The sequence below is a fragment of the Bos indicus x Bos taurus genome, chromosome 12, assembly GCF_003369695.1.
Source record: "Bos indicus x Bos taurus breed Angus x Brahman F1 hybrid chromosome 12, Bos_hybrid_MaternalHap_v2.0, whole genome shotgun sequence".
NCBI classification, from domain to species: Eukaryota; Metazoa; Chordata; class Mammalia; order Artiodactyla; family Bovidae; genus Bos; species Bos indicus x Bos taurus.
In genome coordinates, this window is record NC_040087.1 from 15,656,400 (window position 1) to 15,680,932 (window position 24,533).

General features: G+C 47.8%; 1 protein-coding gene across 1 annotated transcript in view; it reads right to left on the reverse strand.

The window, feature by feature from the left end:
- Window positions 1-1,458: 1,458 nt before the first annotated feature.
- SIAH3 (siah E3 ubiquitin protein ligase family member 3) overlaps window positions 1,459-24,533 on the reverse strand; it is a 72,375-nt gene continuing 49,300 nt past the window's right edge. Inside the window, exon 2 of the mRNA XM_027557199.1 lies at window positions 1,459-3,580. Within this exon, the coding sequence (XP_027413000.1) occupies window positions 2,897-3,580 (684 nt within the window). The 3' untranslated portion in view covers window positions 1,459-2,896. The remainder of the gene's footprint in view (window positions 3,581-24,533) is intronic.

A 24,533-nucleotide genomic window follows, 5' to 3' on the forward strand; every position in this document is an offset into this window, starting at 1 on the left:
TGACTGTACTGTTTAGAAAGTGGGTAATAAGTTTGCACCTAGATGTGCGAGTGGCAGTCAGATCCCAGGGCTCTACATTGAGCTGCCTCCTGGGAATCTAAAAACGAGGAGCCTGAAGTGGGTGATGGGATACGGAGTAGGGCCTGAGGTCACTGAGGACCCCACTCTTTGGTTCCCCATCCCTGCCATGTCCCTCCCCACACTTCCAGGTCGACCAGTTTTTTGAGCTGAGATGCCTCTAAAATCAAAGCCACTTCACACTCTGTGTCTCTGCTCCCCCAGGTCCTGGAACCAAGACCCAGTGGACCCTGGGGCCCACAGTCCACAGATGCGGTGGGAATCCCTGTTGTTTTTAGTTTGCTCCTTTTTCTTCCATTCTTAACGCATGGCTATCGAGACAAAGGCCTTCTTGGGGACCATCGTAGATGGGTGACAATAACCCATCTCTACCCTGTGTCTAAACCATTTCTGGGAACCAAAAATATCAGTTCCTGTCTGGGCTCACTTATTCATAATACAGTCTTGTGTGCACTAATAATAACCTAATGTTATTCTCAGTTTGGCTCACGTAACTTGGCACTACAGGAAGGCAGAGATGATGTCTGCAGGAGCCCTAAGGCCCTGTGGACAGTAATTAGACTCTTGCTGAGGTTTGGTTTGTTTATCTTGGGCACCTGTGATGCTACACAAATGTTTCAAAGTGGTGGAGGACCAGGAGCCAGAGAAGGAATGCAACTTCCGGAGGCAACAGACTTACAGCCAAGTGGGGAGGGTCTTAGGTTCTGGGGAAGGGCCTGGGGGTAAAGGAAGGAGCCAGTTTCTCCCCACATGAGCCAAACGGTCTTGGCTTGTTCTGTTCTTGGCGGGAGATGCTGGCGCCTTGTAGGATGCTGTGACGGTGCTGAGAGGAAGGACTCTTTCCTTGGGGCTACAGAGCTGGTGTCTGCCTCCATCAGTAACACGATGTTTATTAGCCTCCTTAGGGCTCTTAGAGAATAAAACTCCAGCTCCCAGGCCCCAGCAGTTACTGTGTAAGTAGAGGGGGCTGTGTTCTGCACTCCTCTATGGACTGGCACCGCCCTTCTGGAGCTGGAGCTGCAGGTTAACAGCACAGGTGACCACAGGGTTGTTGGGGGAAGGGTGCTCTTGTGTTTCAACATCAGTTATTTTTGGCTGAGAAAAGATGGCTGATGCCCAGCCAGGGCATGCTGCCTGAAACTGTCCTCAGTGGGAGGCCTGCCAGGACCCAGCCGAGATGGCCGAGGTGAGGGAACGGGGCTGAGAGCAATGTCTGGTTGGCGAAAGGTCCACGAGTGAGCGTCATGTGGGGTTCGGGGGGCCCATGCTTCTGGTGCGGATGGGGAGTGGCCAAGGAGAGAACGAAAATGACAGGAGGAGGTAGGAGAGGACCTCCTGGGAAGACTTACAGGTGTTCAGCTTTTGTTAGAAGAGACGACATTGACTAAACACGCTTACTTTATTCAGAAACCCGAGAGACTTCCACAACAAGACGTTGGCATATTGTTCTGACGGCCGAATTAAGAGAAAGCCACTGTACCCGCAGGCAGTGTGGATTCTTGTGGCCCCTTCATTCACCCTGCAGCAGAGTGGTGGATGCAGACTGACCAGTGATAGCATCTGTGTGCTGAATGGGGCCCTCGGCATGTTTTATGTATTTATTTTTTCAGCTGCATCGTGTGGCTTGTGGGCATCTTAGTTTCCCGAGCAGGAATCGAACCCATGCTTCTGGCATTGGAAGCACAGAGTCTTAACCGCTGGACCACCGGGGCATTTTAGAAGTAAGGAAAGGAAGGAGGACTCTCCCAGGTGTCTGAGTGATGGGGCCAGGCTTCCGGGCCAGAGGGCCAGCTGCACCCTCCGAGTTCCTTGTGTCTGCTGCTGAATCATGGTTCTGAACTGTCCAGAGCAGAGGAATCCTTGCTGGATACAAAAGCACTCCACCCCGAGGGAAAACACTGATGGATTTTATAACTTGATAATAAAGCTCTCTCTGGGGAGAATGCCCTCCCAGAGGTAGGAGATTAATTTTATCTTTTGCTTTTTTTGGCTGCTTCTCTTCCCCTGTGTCTTACCCATTCTTTTCTATGACTTGCTCAACGAAGGGCAAAGAGGTTTTCTAGAAAGCACCAAACCCTTGAGGCCTTTGATTTCAGAGCAGGAAAAAAATGGCCCGGGCTGAGGGCAAGCTCACAGCAGCCTGCCAAAAGAGGGTTCAACCTCTTGCCTGCTCCCCTGAACCCCAGGATCAACCCAGAGGACACATGGCATGATGGTACCTCCAGCCCCGCACCCTGGAGGAGACGCCGTCTAGTGTCCAGGCAGCGTGGCCCCAGAGGTTCCTGGGAAAGTGGCAGAGCTGTGTCTAGCTGGTCTGCAATACACACCCCCGAGCTGGCCAGGCCCCCTTCCGTAATCTGCTGTCTCCACACCCTTAGGAGTTAGCTCAGTCTGAAATAGACTAAAAGGAGGAGGGGGAAATGATGTGGACACTCAGTCTCCTTTCAACCCCAAGAGTCTGCCTCGTGACCTCGGTGACTGTTGCTCGTTTGAGAAGCAGGAGGGAAGGGAACTGCGGGTGGCGAGCAATCACCATTCTGATGGAATGTAAAACTCATTCTGTAAAACTACACCAACAAATCAGGACAAACGTCACACCAAGGTCTTGCATCACAGGATGTTTACATAATATAATGCCCATGGCAGACAGATACCAAATACCACAAAGTACCTGAGACAAAAAAACAGAAAGGAAGGAAGGAGGGGAGGAGGGAGAAGAATGGAAAGGAGCCCGGAGTCCTGGCACGCAGAGATCTGAGGGCCCAGGCAGTTTCTTGGTAGAGGGGTGGCCGCACGTGAGTGTCCGGCGGCCTCTGTGTCACATCTCAGCCTCTGAAGAGCAGATCTCCGAGGCTGCAGAGATGGCAATCCCGATGGCCAGGCTGCCGTTGTCGGAGAAGTGCTGGGCCAGCGAGGTGTTGATGACGAGGCAGTCCCCGTTGGTGATGACCGAGTCCACGCACTCCAGGACAGACCGGGGCGTGGCCTCCCACTTGAGACACCGGTGGTTTCTGTTGAGCTCCAGGCGATAGGTGAAGCTGTCGGCCTGGGTGGGGGTCCCGATCAGCATCATGGTGGCGAAAAACTGGGGGTGCCCTGCGTGCCTCTCCTGTTTCCTGAGCACCAGCAGGAAGTGGTGGCCAAAGCAGGAGTGGATGATGAGCCAGTCGGCCGGTGCCGGGAGGTGCATGTCCGTGGCCAGGAAGACAATGTCGGCCCCCTGGAGGATGTCCACCCTGTGCATCTGCCGCAGGTGGGGCACCACCACCTCCAGGTGGCCCTCCCACTGGCAGGAGAACAAGGGGCACAGGCAGGGCATCACCTGCGTGGCGGGCGGCCCCGCCTCCTGGTGGTGCAGGTGGTGGGGCCGGGCGTGGTGGCAGAGGCGGTGACGGGGCTGGAGGGGGCAGTGGCGGTGGCAGTGGTGGTGGGGGGCGTGCGGAGGCGGGTAGCTGCTGGGCTCCGGGGCGCTCTGAGTGACGGCGTGTCTGCTGGACACATACTGTAAGAGAAGAAGAGCCTTAGTGGGTTCGTGGCTGTGAGATCAGCCTCTCTGGCTGAGGACCACCTACCGCCACCCCCTCCACCAACCCCTAGGTTCACAGTGTGGAAAGCAAACGCTCCAGTACAGGTGATGACGTGCAGTTGCTCCGTCTGACTCTTTGAGACCCCGTGGACTGTAGCCCACCAGGCTCCTATGTCCCTGGGATTTTCCAGGCAACAATACTGGAGTGGGTTGCCCTTTCCCTCTCCAACCGATACAGGTAGACAAAAGCTTTATTTTGTGGAAAAAATAAAAAGAGAACCTCTAGACTGTTTTCTGAAATGGCAGCACATTTTACATTCCCATCAGCCAAGTAAGAGGGTTCTGGTTTCTCCATGTCCTTGTCAACACTTGTTATTATGTGTTTTGACAAATAGGTTAATGAGACCGAATTCATTGTTTTGAATGTTTTGCCAAATTTAGATGCTGAAACATCTGTACATTTGCGTGTCATTTCAGGAGAGAATGTAAATTTACCCAATTGAAAACAGAACCTCCTTCAAAAGATTCCTCCTGCAAGAAGAGACTTTCCAAATGTATTAGTGTATTACAAAAAAAAAAAAAAAAAAAACCTTAAAAAAAATGAGGGACATGGTGGATGTCTTGGGTGGTTGAGATTCTGAAAACTCAGTCGAAGAAAATGCAATATTTATGCCTTTCTGATTCTTTAATAAGATACTCAAACAGGCAATTTTCCCCTTTGAATAGCATGCATTATGATGGTCATAAGTAACAAAGAAATCAATTTTTCTGTTCTTTTTTGATATTGTTGATATTTTTGTGCAGGGACTGGAGGTCAATGGATCCCCCCCCCCCATTTTATCATTACTGATATTTTTAGAACAAAATTTCGGTAAATACCGGTTTGTCCTTCCAGTGCTGCCAGGGATTGGTACTATCTGGGGTGCCCTTCTGGGTTGTAAAACAACCATGGCACGCAGAGCTGACTGTGTGCCACTGGACTGTGGTCCCCAGGGCGGGAGTCTCAGCTGTGACTCCTGGGACTTGGCTCTACCAGGCACACTTCTGACCTGCTTTAGACTCATTGTTAAAGAACAACTTACCAGGGGCTCACCACCAGGCTTCCTAGGTGGCACTAGTGGTAAAGAACCCACCTGCCGATGCAGGGACACGTTAAGAGATGCAGATTCAATCACTGGGTGGGGAAGATCCCCTGGAGAAGGGCATGGCCACCCACTCCAGTATTCTTGCCTGGAGAATCCCATGGACAGAGCCTGGTGTGCTACCGTCCATAAGGTTACAAAGAGTTGGACACGACTGAAGCGACTTAGCAAGCACACACTCAGTATTGATATAAAATCAAAGGAAGGAGGGAGTTAGGAAGAAACACCATAGCCTCCCTTTCTCCCCTCCCTCCAGCCTCCTGCCGGTGCCTCCTGTTGGCTGAATGCAAGCAGAAGGAAGCCCGGGAGATGCACTCAGCCAGGGTCAGCTCCCCTTGGAAATGTGCTTGTGAAGAGGGAATGTCCACCTGCATGCAGATGTCTCAGTTCTCTCCTTTGTGATGTTCCTTGATCCCACCATGCTGGGCTTCCTCGGCCGGGCTTTGATAAGGCTGGTGAGGGGGAGGTAGGGAGGGCTGATACCTGTCCACAATCATTAAGCCGTCTGATGAAAATGTATATACCAGCTGACACATGCACCGCCTGGGCATGGGCTGAGAATACTGAACAGGGTACCATCCCTGCTCCCGTCTCAGCGGCTCACTGTGATTAGTGTAACATAACACAATGCAAGGATGCAGGATGCCGGGAGGAACTCTGAGCGTGCAGATTAGGGGCGGTAGCTGTTCTGGTCAATGCAAAGCGCTGTCTACCCTCGGTGAAACAGGAAGGGCGATGCTCTAACAAAATGGGCAAAAGGTTTGTAACAGGTTCCAAGGAGCCGGATCTGAAAGAACATGGGATGTTTAAGAAATGAGACGTTCCAAGTGGCTGTTGCTAGGGGATCTGGCAGAGATGGCGAGGAGCAGGGCCAGAGAGCAGTCGGACCATGTTGCCAAAGAGTGGGCACGGAGGTAGCACCCAGCCCTAGGGGCAATCGGTAGGAGGGCCCAAGGGCTTTAGGGAACCCCCTCAAGCAGTGCGACGCCCCAAGCCCAGCAGTAGAGCTCGCACTCAAGATGGGACCACAGTGGAGTCCTGGCACTTGTCCAACCCCTGGACTCGAGCCAGGATCATTCCAGGGAGACTCTCCCCTTCCTTCCTTCTGGCCTCATCTTCTCCTGGCCTTCCCATTGTTTAATTGCTGCAGGGTAACAAAGCCGCCAGGGATGTATTCCAGAGTGAATGACTATGCAAATACATCGTAAACTCACAGAGACTCTTGTGCTTGCTTGTTCTGCCCTGGGAAGGCGCTGAGAATAAACACAGCCTTAATCCTTTATTTCTTCATGCTCCTTCTGATGCAAAATATGTTTCATTTATATACACGATCTTTGGGGTGAGCGAGGTCACAGGGCCGCTGGCTGGGAGAAGGGATTCTTTTAATTGGCAAAATGCTAATCGTTTTGGAAAATGAATTCTAATCTTCCCATCTCATACAGTGGATGTGTGAGTAATTACTTTCCTTCACTAAACTGTTAATGCAACATTAGTGATTACACTAATTAAAACTAATGAACTCTTCCAGGCTGATAAACCCCTCAGTCAGTCCAAGATCGCCTTCCTTCCATTGGCTGTCCTTAACTTGCCATTTGGAAGAGAGATCTTGAATTAACCTTTAGAATAATTCGCAAAATTGGGTTTAGAAATGTTAGGCTTTATGGACTGGGTATAATTCTCTCCGCAAGCATTAGTGAGACCATTTCCACTGAGGGTGTAATTGAATTTAAAGACATCTTCCTTAATTTCATCAGCCACACTCCCATGGTTGGTAATGGCTATCCCTCCAAATCCTGGTGTCCAAAGAGGAAACCTGCCCCTGGAAACACCACGTGACCCTTTCTCCAGCCTCTGCTCCCTCTGATCTGTGAGCTCATTTGGAGGACTGCTCTGTCCTTCTGCCTGATTCCAGGAACAGTGCCATGCTAATGGAGGCATTTCAGCTGAAGGTGGGTTTTGCACCCAATTTCAAATGACAGTCATGGGTTTTGAGTTTGCTCATGTCCTTATTTATGAGAGTTAATGAAGTGAAGCTTTTAGTACTTTCAGCAATGCTATCGATGTATTTCACACACAGGAGGGAAGATGGGGAGGAGTTATATTTCAGGGCAGGTATCAGAACATTGGAAAAGACCCTGATGCTGGGAAAGAGTGTAAGCAAAAGGAGGGAGGGGGTGGCAGAGGATGAGATGGCTAGGTAGTATCGCCAGCTCAATGAACATGAATTTAAGCAAACTCCGGAAGATAGTGGAGGACAGAGAAGCCTGGTGGGCTGCAGTCTATCGGGTCACAGAGTCGGACATGACCTCGAGACTGAACAACAGCAACAACCACAACGTTGGAAAACAGTCACGGCCAGAACCTAGCCGGGCATCAGGTCTGCAAAGACGGAAGAGTAATTGTATCTGCTTCAGGTCCCACTCTGTAGTGTTTAAAAATCCCCTCTGTTTCTGGGAAGGATGGTCAAGGCTGAAGGTTTAGTGTTTCCCATTCCATTTTCTCACCTCCCCCCCACCTCAAAACCTAACATGAGTGTGCATGTGCACACGAAACCCAGGAGGACTCTGGAAAAGCTTCCGCCAAACAGTCAAGAAATGAGTTACGCTGAGATAGAAAACAACGATGGGGCTTTTATTTCCACTAGACTGTCTTCCTTCAAAAATGTGTCTTATGCTGCTTTTCCCCAGACTGTTGTACTTAGAACACTGAATGAATGAGATCTTCATGTGGGCAGCATGATAATGTCTGTAATTTTCTTTAAAATGCTTCAGTTGAGAGATTGTGATAGAAATGTGTACATTTTTAACCTACACTCCAGGGGCTGTCAATTCCCTAATCAGGAATTCACACTTCGAGGTGATCACCTAACATTTTATCCGAAAGGCCACACTTCAGAGATAATGACTACAGTTGCCTCGCTTAGTATCCATATTTCTGATCTACACCAGATGTTGCTAATTAACATTTCCACAGAGGTTTCCATTGGTGAAATTAGTAGTTTGTTAATCAGCATAATAGATGTACTAAGATTGTTTAAAACATTTCAGAATAATTCTGTACTTTAAGGATGAACCCAGGAGTTTGTTCCATAACCATTTCTGAATCTAGCCACTGAGTCAAGGACTTCCCATGGTCTGATGCCGTCTCTAAGAATATCAGAATCTTTTTCTTGTTAGATCACTACATACATACAAACTTTTCTTGCTGGCAGTCAAAATTATATAAATTGAGCAAGGAGACATTGGTTAGCAAATACACAGAAACTTTGAGTCCTGAGCTATATATGCCATGTGTGAGTGTGTGCTAAGTCACTTCAGTCATGTCCGACTCTTTGCAACTCCACAGACTGCAGCCCTCTGTCCATGGGATTCTCCAGGCAAGAATCATGGAGTGGGTTGCCACGCTCTTCTCCAGGGGATCTTCCCAACCCAGGGACTGAACTTGCATCTCTTACATCGGCAGATGGGTTCTTTACTACTAGTACCACCCAGGAAGCCCCATATATGCCATAACTAATTAGAGAAGAGGGAAACGAGTTATTATTGTGAAAAGAGGAAGATAAAAATTTGGGTGGATCGATTTTAAAACCCAAGGTCTGTGGGTGAAAAGGGGTGAAAGGTATCCATACAGGTGTCTATACAGGTACTGTTCCTATGGTCTCAAAAATCTCCTGACCAAGCTGATCGTCTTATAAATCCAGACCCTGGCTGTGTGAGAGGCTGGGAAGAAATATGTGGACAATACTGTGAAAGCAAAAATATAATTCAGTCCTCAAGCACCCTGGGCCTTTCTTGAGTTCCTGGATCCTGGCCCATGGCCGCCCAGCAGGTGTCCTGGAGCGTATCCATGCAAAGGCCACTGGCCTTCAGTCAGAGGCTCTGTCCTATACCCTTCCTTCCTGTAGAAATACGTGGGTGTGTATGTGTGTGCACATGGGTGAGCATGAGTTGATAGCTGTGGGCTCATGGTGGTTCCATGGTGGTCTCCTGGTGGTTCCTCCCCCAGAATTCGAGAGTGACGGGACACTGGGACCTGATTCACGTCCAGGCACTGGTTCGTGTCCAGCCGCCATTACAGGAAGTGTAATAACAGTGTTAAAGAAGCAACTTTTCCTGCCAGTTAGGCACTCTCTTTGCTTTTACTTTTTACAGCGATTACTTCCCGAGTCTCAGCATCCTCTTTATTCTTAGCAGATGATTTCTTACCATCTGGGAAGGACGGTCTGGTGGACCCACGCCCACCTGTTAGACTGATCTGGACCCACTTTCCCCACTAGGACCAGTGACCTAACAGAAGGCTGGATGCCCCCATACCGCCTCTTCGTTTTCTGTCAACAATCACCAGGAAGCAACTTCAACCCAAGATTACAGGCCCGCCCCCCGCTGCTCCCTCCCCTTTAAGATGAGGGCCTACTGGGTTGTCCCCTCGCACCCTGAACTGGCCCTTCTAGGCCGCACTCCAGATAACAGGGGTCCTAGAATTCCCTACCCAAGGACTCTTGCCTCAGCTTCCAGGAGCCTGAGCTACTTCTAGGATCCAGTACCCAGAAGGCGGGCAACGGCAGACGTGAGGTGTGGCCAGTGGGGGACTAGCTGGAGCTTGGATGGGTGGGCCGCGGGTGTGTACTTGCCTCTGCCTTGGGACTCATCGCAATGCAAGACGAAGCCTCAGTAAAAAGAAAGTGAGACAGGCTGCTGCCCGGTGACTGCAGTCTCCGGATCATCTCAAAGGGCTAATTATTAAAGCAGGAGGGTAGGACGTATTCGAAGAGTCGCTTCCCTTGATTTTTAGCCTCGAGGTATCCAGATAGGCAGCGTGTGGGCCTCCGCAGGCTCTTCGGCCTCCAGCCCCCGCGAACGTTAGGGGCGGGTCTGCCGTCAAACCGCGCCGCGGAGGAATCCCGCACCAGTGGCGGAGGGATCACTATTTCTTCCCCGACTCCGCCTTTCATCCGTGGGCTTTTGAGCATACTAATGAGTTTTATGAGTCTTATAGATGAAAGACCTTTCCTTAAAAGCAACTTTTTGAGTCATCAGACTTTTATATCTGCAGCCAGCAAGTGAATCCCAGGGCCTCTAGGGAGCCGTTGATAGGTTAAGATTTAATTACCTAAAGACGGTAAGCATCTGCATCGGATGACTTCAGGACCCCGGGGTGACTCAAGGGCAGGGCCTAGCCTGCTAGGAACACAATCTCAGCCAATCTGAACAACTGCAGGTTGTGGGCAACGGTTTTGCTCGTGTGCCTGGTGTTGCAATAGGTAGGATCAGGGCTGGGGGTGGGTTGCTAAAAACAGTTACACATGCGAAAGCAAACTTCAGCAGTACCAGTGTTGGCAGGCTGTGAGTGGGTGGCAGTTAGTCCTGGGTAGTCTGAGACATGATGATGGCCAGGCTGCCCCAAGACCTCATGCCACCCTTGTTTGTGTGGTTCTTTAAAGACATCTTGACCAGACATTCCATAAGTTCAGCTCTCTCCAGCTGGACTCGCTACCCTCCCCATCGCCCACCTACAATGCACGCTACTACTACTACTAAGTCGCTTCAGTCGTGTCCAACTCTGTGCGACCCCACAGACAGCAGCCCACCAGGCTCTGCCGTCCCTGGGATTCTCCAGGCAAGGACACTGGAGTGGGTTGCCATTTCCTTCTCCAATGCCTGAAAGCGAAAAGTGAAAGTGAAATCGCTCAGTCGTGTCCGACTCCTAGCGACCCCATGGACTGCAGCCTACCAGGCTCCTCTGTCCATGGGATTTTCCAGGCAAGAGTACTGGAGTGGGTTGCCATTGCCTTCTCCGATAATACACGCTATGGCCTGGCTAAGTTGTATTCCTCCTTCCAGTGTTCTGTGCTGACCAGTGCAGGTCTGTCTGCCCTGTGTTCCTTTGTGACACAGGATACACTGAACATCCAATTTTGCTGCGGGACTGTGATGTGAACTCAGGTTCCTGAACATTGCATCTTTTCTTCCCTGCTGTATCCTCAGTGCTGGCAGAACTTGGAACATGGTTGGTACCCAAGAAATATTCCTGGAGATGCTGAATGAGTGACTCTTCCCCATTGAGCTCTCACCCTAATACAGTCCAGCCACTCACTATCTGGCTGCTGCCAATCTAAGGCAAGTCAGCCTCACTGCCTTTCTGGGCTAATGTGGCAGCCTCTTAACTAGTTGTATTGAGTTGAAAGGTGACCCCCAAAAGATGGGTCTACATCCTAACCCCTGGAACTTGTAAATGTGACTTTCTGTGAGAAAAGGGTCTTTGCAGATCTAAATAAATGAAGGATTTCAAGAGGAGATCACCCTGCATTATCCAGAGAGGCCCTAAATCCAATGATAAGTGTTCTTGGGAGAGACAGAAGAGAAGACGACATAGACACAGAAGAGGAAGCCATGTGAGAATGGAGGTGGAGGTTGGAGTGCGGCTGCCACAAGCCAGGGAACACCTGGAGCATCAGAACCAGAAGAGGCAAGGAAAGGTTCTCTCCTAGAGCCTGCAGAGGGAGCGTGGATCTATTGACAACTTGATTCTAGCATTTTGGCCTCTGGAACCATTCAAAATAAAGTTCTAGTATTTTGAGCCACCAAATTTGTGGTAATTTGCAGGGCAGCCCTAGGAAATAAATACGCAAGTCTTCCTGCATCCATTCTTGGCCTCATACAGACCGTAACTTTTGTCACAAAATCTTTTAATGGTCTTCCATCACTGTCAGGATGAAACACAAACTCCTATGTGTGCCATCAAGAACCAGCATACTCTAGAAGATGTACAGGTGGCCAGTAAGCACGTGCAAAAATGTTCAGCCTCACGAATTCTTAGAGAAATGATAATCAGTGAAATCACATTGGTCAGAATAGCCATCATCAAAAAAGTCTACAAATAATAGATGTTGGAGAGGGTGTGGAGAAAAGGGAGCCTCCTACATTCTTAGAATTTAAATTGGTGCAGCCACTATGGAAACAGTATGGAGATTCCTTTAAAAACTAAAAATAGAGCTACCATAGGATTCAGCAATCTTGCTCCAGGGCATATATCCAGAAAAGATGAAAACTCTAATTCAAAAACACACCTGTAGCCCAATGTTCATAGCATCACTGTTTACAATAGCCATGACATGGAAGCAACTTAAATGTCTATAGACAGATGAGTGGATAAAAAAGATGTGGTATATATATAAACACATTAAATATATAGGGGAATATTACTCAGTCATAAAAAGTGAAAAAATGCCATCTACAACAACATAGATGGAGCCGGATATTACCATACCAAGGGAAGTCAGACAAATATATGATATCACGTATATATACAATCTAAAAATGTGATACAAATGCACTTATTTATAAAACAGAAATAGACTCACAGACATAGAAGACAAACTTATGGTTACCAAAGAGGAAAGAGAGGAGGAGGGATAAACTGGGAATTTGGGAGTAACAGATACACACTACTGTATATAAAATAGATAAACACCCAGGACCTGCTATAGAGCACAGGAACTATATTCAATACTCACAATAACCTGCAATGGAAAAGAATGTGAAAAAGAATATATATATATATATATATATATATATATTCTTATATGCATAACACAATCACTTTGCTGTAAACCTAAAACTAACACAAAGTTGTAAATCAACTATACTTCAAAGAACAAAATCCCACATTCTCTGCATCATCTTTTTTTTTCTCTGCATCCTATTTGCTACTCAGCCTAAGCACATTGACCTCTTACTGTTTTTTTGAACACGCTATCCACACACTTGCCCCGGGTTTTTTGTCTATTCCCCTTACTTGAAACAATCCCACATCCCCACGTGGCTCACTGTCACACTTCATTTACATCTCTGTCCCACAACTGCCTCTACTCTGAGGCTGTCCTTCACTTAACTGTTAAAGAAACCCTCTCAATCCCCTTACTCCGCTTTAGTTCAATTCCTAGTATTTTTCAGTTCTATACAACTATACATTATAGTATATGTAGGTCATACATTTTTTTTGTATACTGTCAGTATTCCCTACTGCAGATTCCCTACAGTATCCCCTAGTTCTTGGGACTAGGAATTTGGCTGTGTTCACTGGTGTATCTCTAGAACGTTATCAGGTACCTTAAAGAGCTCAATAACTGTTTTTGTTTGTTTTTGAATGAATGGTTACATTCCTTTGGGTCTTAAACTTTTCCATCTGGGTTGGGAAGATCACCTGGAGAGAGAAATGGCAACCCACTCCAGTATTCTTGCCTGGGGAATCACATGGACAGAGGAGCCTGGGGGAGTGGTGTGTACAGTCCGTGGGATCACAAAAGAGTCAGACACAACTGACCGGCTAAACAACAACAATGATGACTTTCAGGCCTGTCTCATCCTGGCTCCCAGTCCGTCTCCAAATCTCCCAGCACGGAGGAATTCATGCCTACACATCTGCATTCCTCTGAATCTTCCAGGTCCAAGATGATAGAAGCAAGGGTTTCCTCTCTGTCTGCTTAGGACCTCTGCTCAAAATTCTGGTTTCCTCCCTGAGGCTTGCTTTAGGATGACTGGGACAGGGAATGGCCTCGCTGTCAGGAAACATCTACAGCCAGACGTGGATGTAGCCAGTCTTTCCCAGAATGATTGTCAGCTCAGTATCCCTGGGCTAACACCAGAGCTGCATAAATCTAGAGCAGAGAACCAGGTCATTTCACATACAAAAAAAAAAAAAAAATCCATCTTCCAACAGCACACTTAATTCCCAATAATCATTTTAGCAAATTGGGCCTTCCGATAAGCCTGCCCCTAAAATAGGAAGCGTGTCGTTTGACCAAGGGTGGATGGGAAGATAGTGCTGCAGGGAAAAAGAAAACATTTTTGAAGGCAGACCCGCCAGGGTATGAATCCTGGCTTTGCTATTAAAAGCTCTGAGGCTGTGGGCTCATTAATTAACCTCTCCATTCTTGTTTCTTCCTTTATAAGTTGGGAATTGTAATATCTCATAAGGTTGGAGTAAGGACTGAATGAAATACAAAATATTGGGTTGGCCAAAAAGTTCGTTCGGTTTTCTCCATAAGCTGTTACAGAAAAATCCAAGTGAATTTTCTGGCCAACTCAACACATTGTATAGTGCCTAAGCCAGAGTAAGAAGATATTATTGTCATTATTGCCATCATCACTATTATTATCATGGTTATTGAATAGCTAGCTGCTGAAGATATAAGCTAAGGAAATTCACTCTACATAATTTCTAGATTCATAACTGAATTGGATGGAATCATAAAAACACCAAAACCTTTCCAGACACCCCCTCAAACCTCCCTGACAGCTCTCACTCCAGACCAGTGTTTGCACTCGTAGAAAGCCTTTTACTCAATATTTTCATCTCGTCACTAGCCAATGGATGCTGGCTGCAAGGTACAGAGTAACTTAATCCATGTAGAGAGCCTAGTTTAGTGCCTGAAACATAGGAGGTACTCAATAACTGATCGTTACTATCTTCATTATCATCATCTACTTGGACAGTAAGGAGATCAAACCAGTCCATCCTAAAGGAAATCCACCCTGAATATTCATTAGAAGGCCTGATGCTGAAGCTGAAGCTCCAATACTTTGGCCACCTGATGCGAAGAGCTGACTCATTGGAAAAGACCCTGATGCTGGAAAAGATTGAGGGTAGGAGGAGAAGGGGGCGACAGAAGATGAGATGGTTGGATGGCATCACTGACTCAGTGGACATGAGTTTGAGTAGACTCTGGGAGATGGGGAAGGACAGGGAAGCCTGGTGTGCTCTGGTCCATGGGTTTGCAAAGAGCTGGACATGACTGAGCGACTGAACATCATCATCTACTAGCATTTTGGGCAGTGCAAAGCTGCTGGAAAGTTCAGGCAATTCTATGAGCAGGTGTGCATTGGTCCCCCCAGCTTCTTAGAAGCTCATCCCTTTCTCCTCCATTGATCGAGCATTTCTCCTAGGGCCTCTCACCCATGGTGGCCAGGCCTAAGTGGCATTACGTAATGCAGTGCCCTCCCCTAAGACAGGCTCTCCCTGCTTAAGAGAGCCTCTTCCGCCCTTTCTGTGTCTTTTTTTTTGGCTGCACCATGAGGCATGTGGGATCTTAGTCCCTCGACCAGGGATCAAACCCACAACCCCTACATCAGAAGCGTGGAATCTTAACTACTGGACTGCCAAGGAAGTCCCGTTCTACGTCTTTAAAATATGTTTCCTGAGAGAAGATTGCCCTGTATGTCTGCTTCCTGGAGCCTCATGCCTACACTACCCACGGCTTATCTGGTATATGGCTATTAATATATAGTTGACAAATGAAAATTTGGTAAAGCAATAATATTCATGTTGATCTGAACCATCATTTTAAATGACCTCTAAGCATCTGCTATGTGGAAGAGTTCCTGAATAAACAAAGGCATGCCCACACTGGGATGGCTTAAATGAAACAGATCAACAGTACCATGTGTGGGCAAGGAAGTGGAGCGGGTAAAACCTCAGACACTGCTAATGGGAGTATAAATTGGTACAGTCATGTTGGCCCACTTTTGGGGCAATATCTGCTGCAGCTAAATACAAGCCAGCCACTTTGACTCAGCACCTTGATCCCTCAGCATTCATCTGTTGGGAAACAGTTCTCTGTTGAACTCTTGCATTTCTGTACACCTGGCAAGCCAGGCATTCAATGTCCGTTGTTTCAGATTATGTTTTCAAGGATGTTTGCATATTGAACAGCCTTGAGATAGAGAGATACTGTTTCACTCTGGAGCAAAAGAAAGATTTGCTTACAGCCTTGGGACTCAGATGGGGCTTCCCTGATAGCTCAGTTGGTAAAGAATCCACCTGCAACGTGGGAGACCTGGGTTCGATCCCTGGGTTGGGAAGATTCCCTGGAAAAGGGAAAGGCTACCCACTCCAGTATTCTGGCCTGGAGAATTCCATGGACTGTATAGTATATGGGGTCACAAAAAGTCAGACACCACTGAGCAACTTTCACGTTCTTTGGGACTCAGATATTGTATCTCCCTCTAGAACTAAGGGCAAGCATACTTACTGTCCATTATAAAAAATTGGTTGGGAATACTTCCTGGTGGTCCAGAAAGACTCTGTGCTCATCCAATGCAGGGGGCCTGGGTTTGATCCCTGGTCAGGGAACTAGATCCCACGTGCCACAACTGAGAGTTCACGTGCCGCAACTAAAGATCTTGCATCTGCAACAATCAGAGATCCCACGTGCCACAACAAAGTCCTGCTACAGCCAAATAAATCAATAAAAATAATTATTTTTTTTAAAAATTAGAACTCCCCGAGCATTTGTAAGGCACCCTACTGTGGGTGGGTGTCATTTGGCCTTCTCTGTGTTAATTACTCTTTGAGGATTGAGTCTCAAGGAACTGGTGCAAAAATGCAAATATTCTGGCTGCTGCTGTTGCTGTGAGTGGGAAATTGCCTGTCATCTCAGACCCAGGAGTGTTGTGTCTTCTGCCAGCCTCAGTGAAATAGGTAGGCTACTTTGTGAGCCAACCAGTTGAGTAAAATCTCAGACTCCTTTTGGTTACATTGAGCCCCTGACAGAAGTGAGCAAAGTAAGATCAGCAAACATACACACAGATATTTATAGAAGGATTAATTCACAGTAGCTAGAAATCTAAAAACCACTAAGTGTGCTTTCAATGGATACACTACTGTCTAAGCTGGGATGCTATCTGGCTGTCACAGGACAGTGAAAGACTGCTACACATATGGATCCATTTCAGAAACGTCTTGGTTAACAGAAGCTAGACACAGCGGAGTACATCCTGAACGATGCCATGTGTATGAAGTTGAAAAACACGTACAGTTGACCTATGGTGAGAGGTTTGTGTGGGGGCGCATCGACTAGGAAGAGACGTGAGGGAATCTCTGCGAGGGGGCGGGGCTGGAAATGTTTCAGCAGTTGCTGCTGCTGCTGCTAAGTCGCTTCAGTCGTGTCCGACTCTGTGCGACCCCATAGACGGCAGCCCACCAGGCTCCTCTGTCCCTGGGATTCTCCAGGCAAGAACACTAGAGTGGGTTGCCATTTCCTTCTCCAATGCAGGAAAGTGAAAGTGAAGTCGCTCATTCGTGTCCGACTCTTTGTGACCCCATGGACTGCAGCCTACCAGGCTCCTCCGCCCATGGGATTTTCCAGGCAAGAGTACTGGAGTGGGGTGCCATTGCCTTCTCCGTTAGTAGTTAGGTGGATCAAAATCTGTTATGTACTAGAGATTTGTGTACTTTACTGCACGGTATACATGAAAAAACATAAACCAAGCAACACATAGAAAAGAAGAAAGAAGGACTTCCCTGGTAGTCCAGTGGTTGAGAATCCGCCTGCCAACACAGGGGCCATGGGTTCCATCTCCGGTCCAGGAAGATCCCACACGCTGCAGAGCAACTAAGCCCGTGGCGCCACAACTACTGAGCCTGCGCCCTGGAGCCCAAGCTCTGCAGCAAGAGAAGCCCGCCCACAGCAACTGGAGAGTAGCCCCCGCTCGCTGCCACTAGAGAAAGCCCGTGCGCAGCAATGAAGACCCAGCTCAGCCAGAAATAAATAAATTAATACAGTTTTTTAAAAAAGAATCTTACCGTTAAGATTTTTAATACGGATTTTTAATCCGTATTAAAAAAGAATAAAGAAGGAGACTGGGGGAATGGGGGTGGATGGCTCTTGTCTCCAGGTCACTGTTAAATGGGCATACTGTACGGTCCTTAAGGCAGAAAACTTTTTTTTTTATGTTCCCACGTGTTCATTTGCTCCTCTGTGGATCTTGGTGCCCTGTGATGCTAGTAACTAGGGTGACTGGAGGACAAGGGTGGGAGTTAGAGCAGGGCCAGGCACTGGGCATCCACGGGGAGTGAGAGTCCCTTGGGCTTGGAAGATGGGGTCAGACTGACACTTCCGGGGAGACTGGAAATTTGAGGAAAGGATTGAAGGGATGCACAGCCATGCCTGGAATGGGGCAGGGCCAGCCCTTTGGTCGTGGGAGCAGAAGACACTTTCTTGAGTCTAGATGAGGGGCTAAGGACTGAGACTAACACCAGGGCAGGACCGAGAACTAGAGGAGACCCGCCTCCGGCTGTGGGCCGAGAGCTGTGTGTCTCCTCTCTATGGGGCGAGGCCCCCCTCACCCCTGCTGACGGCTCAGACTCAATCCCCTTGAGCAAGGTAGGGGCAGGTGTTTTATTGACTCTAAAGCTCTCCCAGTCGCTGGGTACATATTTAATAAAAATTTCAGGCTTAAGGGGGTGACTTGGGAAGGCAGGAAGGAGAATTGCTGCCTGCTGGGCTTGGAGGGTGAGCAGTCCAGCCAGTCCCTAATAACTCCTTCATCCAATATTCATCTCTGAGTTATTACGGTCACCATGCGTCTCTAAGGAACATGATTATTAGTGTCCACTAAGATAATTAGTCCAATATACTTCAAGGCAGTTGAAAGCGTCCCCATAATTGTATTTCTTTCTAGAATTCACTGTGGCTGCATTTCAACATTGGTCCCGTTTTGGTCCCATTTCCTTCACTTCCTCCCAGAGTCCCAAACACTCCATCTCCTAAGGGGAAGATGATCATGGGGCCCCAGACTCCAGCTGGGCCCTCTGCAGGCTATGCTGGTTGAACCCTGCACAGCACCTGCAGTGTGGGTCCCCTCTAGGGTCACCCCAGGAAGGGGGCTAGGCTGGCTTTCTATTGCCCCATCATTCCCCTCGCTCTTAGGGGATATTCTAGAAGGGCAAGCGCATGCCCTGCACTCATGTGAATCTCCCATAGCATCCCCGGCAGTTCCATCAGCAGAAAAACTCCCCTTTCACTAATCCACTGAGAGGGGACTAGACCTGTCTAGCTCAAACACCGCAGCGTGCATGCGAATGACCTGGGCATCTTGTGAAAAAGCAGACTCTGACTCAGCCAGCATGTGTGGGACTGAGATTCCTGGATTTCAAAGCTGCTGGGTCATGGACCACAGTTTGAGGAGCAAGGGGCTAGACGCACTCTTCCTGTCAGCTTAGATCCTACTGGGCATCTCCTGGACTCAAATAGATGGTTCTCAATGGTCTCAGACATTTCTCTTAACTCTCTGGTTCTTTAACAAACTTCAGGGGCACCTTCATAACAGGCTCCCCTCTTCTGCAGGATAACGACTTGATCTGTCAGTCGTGTGGGGTCCCCGGTATCCAGGCAGAGCCTGGTAACATGGACTTGCTTCCCAGGAGGGGCAGAGGGGGAAGAAGGGAAGGCACAGCACTGAGGGAGTTTTTAAGCACAGAGTGGGAAGTTGGTTTATCTTCTTTATTTTCACAGTATTTAAATTCATTTTTTAGGAGCGAGTTTAGCTTTAATTAATAAATTCTTCATTTTTTTTATAGCTGCCTGTAATTTCCCACTATTTAATTTAATTGGGTTTTCATGTTCGGAATTTAGAAGCAGCTTCCTCCTCCGAGTTTTAAGTAGTAAAACATAAACAAACAAATATCACCCTCTCCAGCAGCGTCCGTTGATTTCCATGCTGTTCTGCCGTCACATTTCTTGTTGTTCAGTTGCTAAGTCGTGTCTGACTCTTTGCAGCCTCATAAGCTGCAACACGCCAGGCTTCCCTGTCCATCACCAATTCCCAGAGCTTGCTGCTGTCACATAGTGAATTCATTTATTCACTCAGTCATTCAGCAAATCTATATTAAGCAATTAGTATGTGCCGTGGGAGGTGCACAGGGCAATGAGTCCCCATCTTCTCAGAGCTGACTTTCTGAGCAATGGGACCACGTGCTCATAGGTGTCAGGCAGGGATTTGTAGAATGATCAGGGTGTGCTCTGTGTGGTGTCTTGTAGACAGAAGCTGAGGGCAAACTGCTCTGTCCTTTCTGCGTCCTCCTCTGTTAATGTCAAACCCAATGGTGGGGGTGGGGTGCTTCCCTGATGGCTCAAGCAGTAAAGAATCTCCCTGCAATGCAGAAAATGCAAGAAACTTGGGTTCGATCCCTGGGTGGGGAAGATTCCCTGGAGGAAGGCATGACAACCCACTCCAGTATTCTTGCCTGGAGAATCCCATGGACAGACAAGCCTGGTGGGCTACATTCCATGGGGTCGCAAAGAGTCAGACACCACTGAGCTATTGAGCATGCACACGCTGAGAGAATGGGGGGGCGGGTAAGAAAAGCAAAGAGGGCAAGGAACGTGGCTTGGGTGGGGATGAGGAAGGAGCTAGAATCCATGTAGACTCTAAGGTCTGATCTCTGTATAAATTCCTTGCAGGAAGCCAGGTTTGGAAGGACTTTATCCTCCCCAGCCCTTTCCCTATACCACCATGGCCAAAAAATTCTTCCACGAATCTAACATTCAAGAATATTTCAGAAGGGAGATAAGTTGATGATGGCAGGAAGGCCTTCCTTCATAAAACATAGGAATGACAAGTCCTCGATCCTAGCCCTGCCAACGTGCCAGCCTCGTGATGAAGAGTCGGAGTGAGCGAAAGTCTCTTCAGTTTCTCCCCATTACCGGAACTTGGCATATCCACAGCATTTGAACTTGGCCAAGCAGTTAACAGTAATTTCCTGGCTAATCGTCACAAATCTTTGCAGACAGATCTTGAAGTGAAACTTAAATGTCCTTGTGAGGGCTTAGAAAGGAACCGAGGTGTAGAGTGGAAACCCCACCCCACCCCCTCTGCCCACCATGTGTGATGGGGAGTGGGTAGCCATCAAGACTCCTGCAGAAATGCGATGTGGTCCCAACTCTTCCACTCCTTCTGAAACCAGAAGCAACTCTTTTTGGTTTTTTTTTCCAGGCCTTCATTTCCATGACTGTAAAATGAGAAAGTTGGCACCTGCCCCTTAACTGGAGGATGTGAAGGAGATGTTATGTTAGAATGTGTTTTAAACAGTGAAATCCATTTGGAAGCAAGTATTATATGAATGCAAATCAGGCAGGGGCGTGCCCCCACTTAATTATTCTGGCAGACATCTGCCAAGGACCTGTGTAAAGCGCCTTACATGCATCACCTCACTGAATCCTCCTCTGGGCTCCAGGACGTGGGAACCATTATCAATGGCAATTTGCATCCCGGGAAACTAGAGCAGCAGAAAGAAGGATCTTTCAAGACTCTGGGGTTAGCAGTAGTGAAGCTGGGTTTCGATCCTTGGGAATCCGGCTTCCGAGCAGGGGAACTGAGCCCACCCAGGGGTTCCTGCCCTCTTGGTGTGCAACTGAAGCTCAATTATCTGCCTCTGGATTATCTGCAGCTCATATTTCATTTTATTCCAAGCTGACTCTTTCTCGCCATCCAGTTCAGCTCATTAGTTGGCAGGGGAGCTCAGGGACTTAAAAGTAATCCTAATATTAAGTAAAGAGCAAAGCCTAATTAGGAAGATAAATCTTCTGGGGAAAAAAATGTATGCAACATATTCCAGAGTCAAACCTGGGTGCTTTTTCCCATCTTCTAGATGATCTACATGGCTCACCACTGTCCTCTTTTTCTAGCCCAGATAACTATGGGTTGATCATGGATCTTTTTTTTTTAATGGATTTTTTTTTTTCTGATGAAAAGGAAATGTATCCTGGTCAAAGAAATTTCAGAAAATTCTGCACAGTATAAAGAAGAAAATAGAAAACTCAGAAGACCACCGTCCTGTCAATAGCACTATTAATATTTTGGTGGTGCTTTTTTTCAATGCCTTTTAAACGTAAATACCTAAACATTGTATGTATGCCTGGTGGGCTAAAGTTCACTGGATCTTGAAGAGTTGGACATGACTTAGCAACAGAGCATGCACGTATTGTGTGTATGATCTTGTACACATTTTTTTTTTCCCATTTGAGAGCTTATGGAACGATACATGTCAAAATATGCTGATTGACACCATCATTTTTACTGGCTCCAGTGATCTCAGAGAACTCATGGAGAACTCATGTGGAGGTGGCATAATTGGTTTCGTACAGATCTGGCTAAGAGAGACACAGTTGCATGTATTCAATCGTGACTGAGTCATTCATTCAGCAGACCTGGCAGATCCTGGCATAAAAAGAAAACTAAGATTCAGTTCAGATCCTCTGAGAGTTCACTGTCTTGTCTTAGAGTCTCTGGATCTTTCTCTTTTGTGGCCCAACCTGCTTGTCCTCTGTTGTCCCCTCTGTCCTTGTCCACAGAGTCCAAAAAGTAGCTCTGTCCCTGGAAGCAGCCAGGCCTTATTCATTGCCCTTCCCCCTACTCCATTCCCTTCCCCCCTTTTGCCTCTGGGTTTAACAGTAGCATAAAACTAATTTATGGCTCTTGCCAGGAAGAGGACAAATTTTCATCTCAGCCCGTCATGCGAAAAGCTCCAGCACAAAATGAATAATTGGTGACCCATGCTACCTATTAGAGATTGTGCTGGGGTCACCTCGTTTGTTGTTTTAACACAAGAAATTAAGGGCCCTGGCAAGGGTTTCCACGGGGACTGAATTGGTAATGAGGTAGAACGTTGTCTTTGTGGGTGACCTCTTCCAGTGCCATGATCACAGCGGGGGTGGGGTGGGGAAACTCGGGCCTTGCTTCCGCAACCATCCCACGAGAAGGGCTGACTCTGCCTGTACCCACTTCTGCCTGTAGGCTCAGGGCCATTTCCCACCAGGGTCCTTATCAGCCAGCACAGGTAGGGTGTGCTAGACACGGTGTGATGAGTTGAATGGAACGTAGACAGAGATGTTGCTGTTTCAACCATCAGGGGGTTCGCCAGCACAAGCCATATGTGAAGCCATATGTTTCTACAATATAAGACAGCGTGGAGTGATGCAGGCTGCCTTCCCTGCAGGATCAAATGGCTTGAGTTGTAGGAAAAGCCTTGTGCAGGGGGTGACCCTTAAAATGGGCCAGAAACAAGAGGTGAGAGCTGGGTGGTGGAGAGGTGGGAAGAGAGAACTCCTGGAGGCCACGGAACAGCTTGAGCTCAGTGAGGAGCTAGTCTTTTCATGGGCGGGTGAGGCCTTAGCAGAATAATGAGAAATAAAGGTGTGACAACATTACCAAGAGCTTTGGAAGTAAGTTGGGGGTTGGGAGGGGTGGCATGGGGGTTCACGTTGGATTGGTTCCGTATCCTGGATACATGATCAGGATACACAGGGTAGACTGAGTGTGGCATGCTTTCTACTATAAGTGACTGGAAATCATGATGAAAATAAATTGTGTGTGTAGGGCTTTTCACCCAGCAGGGGCTCAACAGATATTTAATAATGTGTTACATTATGCATTGCTTTGCCGTCTCTTCAGTGAAGAACTATCACCCCGAACCATCACTTTCGCATTTTTAAAGTGTTTTCATACTTAGTGTCTCGTGCAGTCCTGAATATACGGAAGGTCAGGTGCACTTGTCACCCCACTGATGACATTTGCTGGTATTCTGTATGTTCCAGGCATTGGTCTCGACAGTAAGTGTCAGAGAGGCTGAGCTTTGGTGGAGATTCTGCCAGTTTATGCTGACTCTGGAAGAGACGGGGAGCGGGAGGGGAAGATGCTTTAAATGGAAATTGGGATATGTAAAAGAATCAACCAGAAAATGGGTTTTAAAACACAAGGAGTTTAAGGTTCGATGAAGTGGCAGAATGACAGGGGTATAGTTTTTTTCCCATGGCCCAGTGACGCAGGTGGTGAGTTTACAGAGCGAAGTGGGGTGAGCCAGGGCAGGAACTGTTGAGGAACTTTGCCTCTTGGATTATGGTCCTTGAGCTAGAAGGAGGGTGGGAAAATCTTCAGCATTATTAGGGTAATTCTCAGCCAAATATCCATACACTAGACTGAGGGGTCACTTTGGCTGCCACCGTTCGTGCTTTAGGAGAGGGAGTGGGGATGCTCTAGGAGGATGCACTATTTTAGAACAGAGCAGTGGCCTCGGTGAGCCTCACGCAAGTGCCACGCTAGCTCTAGTTGTGCATTCACACATGCTGTCCCACATGGTGCAGTGGGTAAAGAATCCACCTGCAGTGAAGGAGATGCAAGAGGCATGGGTTCGATCCCCGGGTTGGGAAGATCCCCTGGAAGAGGGCATGGCAACCCATTCTAGTATTCTTGCCTGGAAAATCCCACGGACAGAGGCTCCTGGTGGGTGACAATCCATAGGGTCCCAAAGAGTCGGACATGACTGAGCATGCGTGCTGTCCCCAATTGTTTGCATCGAAGCAAGCGAAGGAAGACAGAACCAGGAGTTCTGGGTTGAAGCAGCCTTGCACCAGAAAGCTTGCTCACTAGCGTGTGAGCCACAGTAATGTACTCTCCTAAGTAGTTTGAAAGTGGGGACTGAGCTTTATACAACTCTGACTTGCTTGGGTCACTGATAGGTATGTTCAGTTTGGTGCATTTCAGTCGCTCAGTTGTTTCAGACTCTTTGCGACCCCATGGACTGCAGCCTGCCAGGCCTCCCTGTCCATCACCAACTCCCAGAGTTTACTCAGACTCATGTCCCTCAAGTTGATGAGGCCATCCAACCATCTCATTCTCTGTCATCCCCTTCTCCTCCCACCTTCAATCTTTCCCAGCATCAGGGTATTTTAAAATGACTCAGTTCTTTGCATCAGGTGGCCAAAGTATTGGAGTTTCAGCTTCAGCATCAGTCCTTCCAATGAATATTTAGGATTGATTTCCTTTAGGATTGACAGGTTTGATTTCCTTGCAGTCCAAGGGACTCTCAAGAGTCTTCTCCAACGCCACAGTTCAAAAGCATCACTTCTTCGGCACTCAGTTTTCTTTATGGTCCAGTTCTCTTTCCATGCATGACTACTGGAAAAACCATAGCTTTGACTAGATGGACCTTTGTTGGCAAAGTAATGTCTC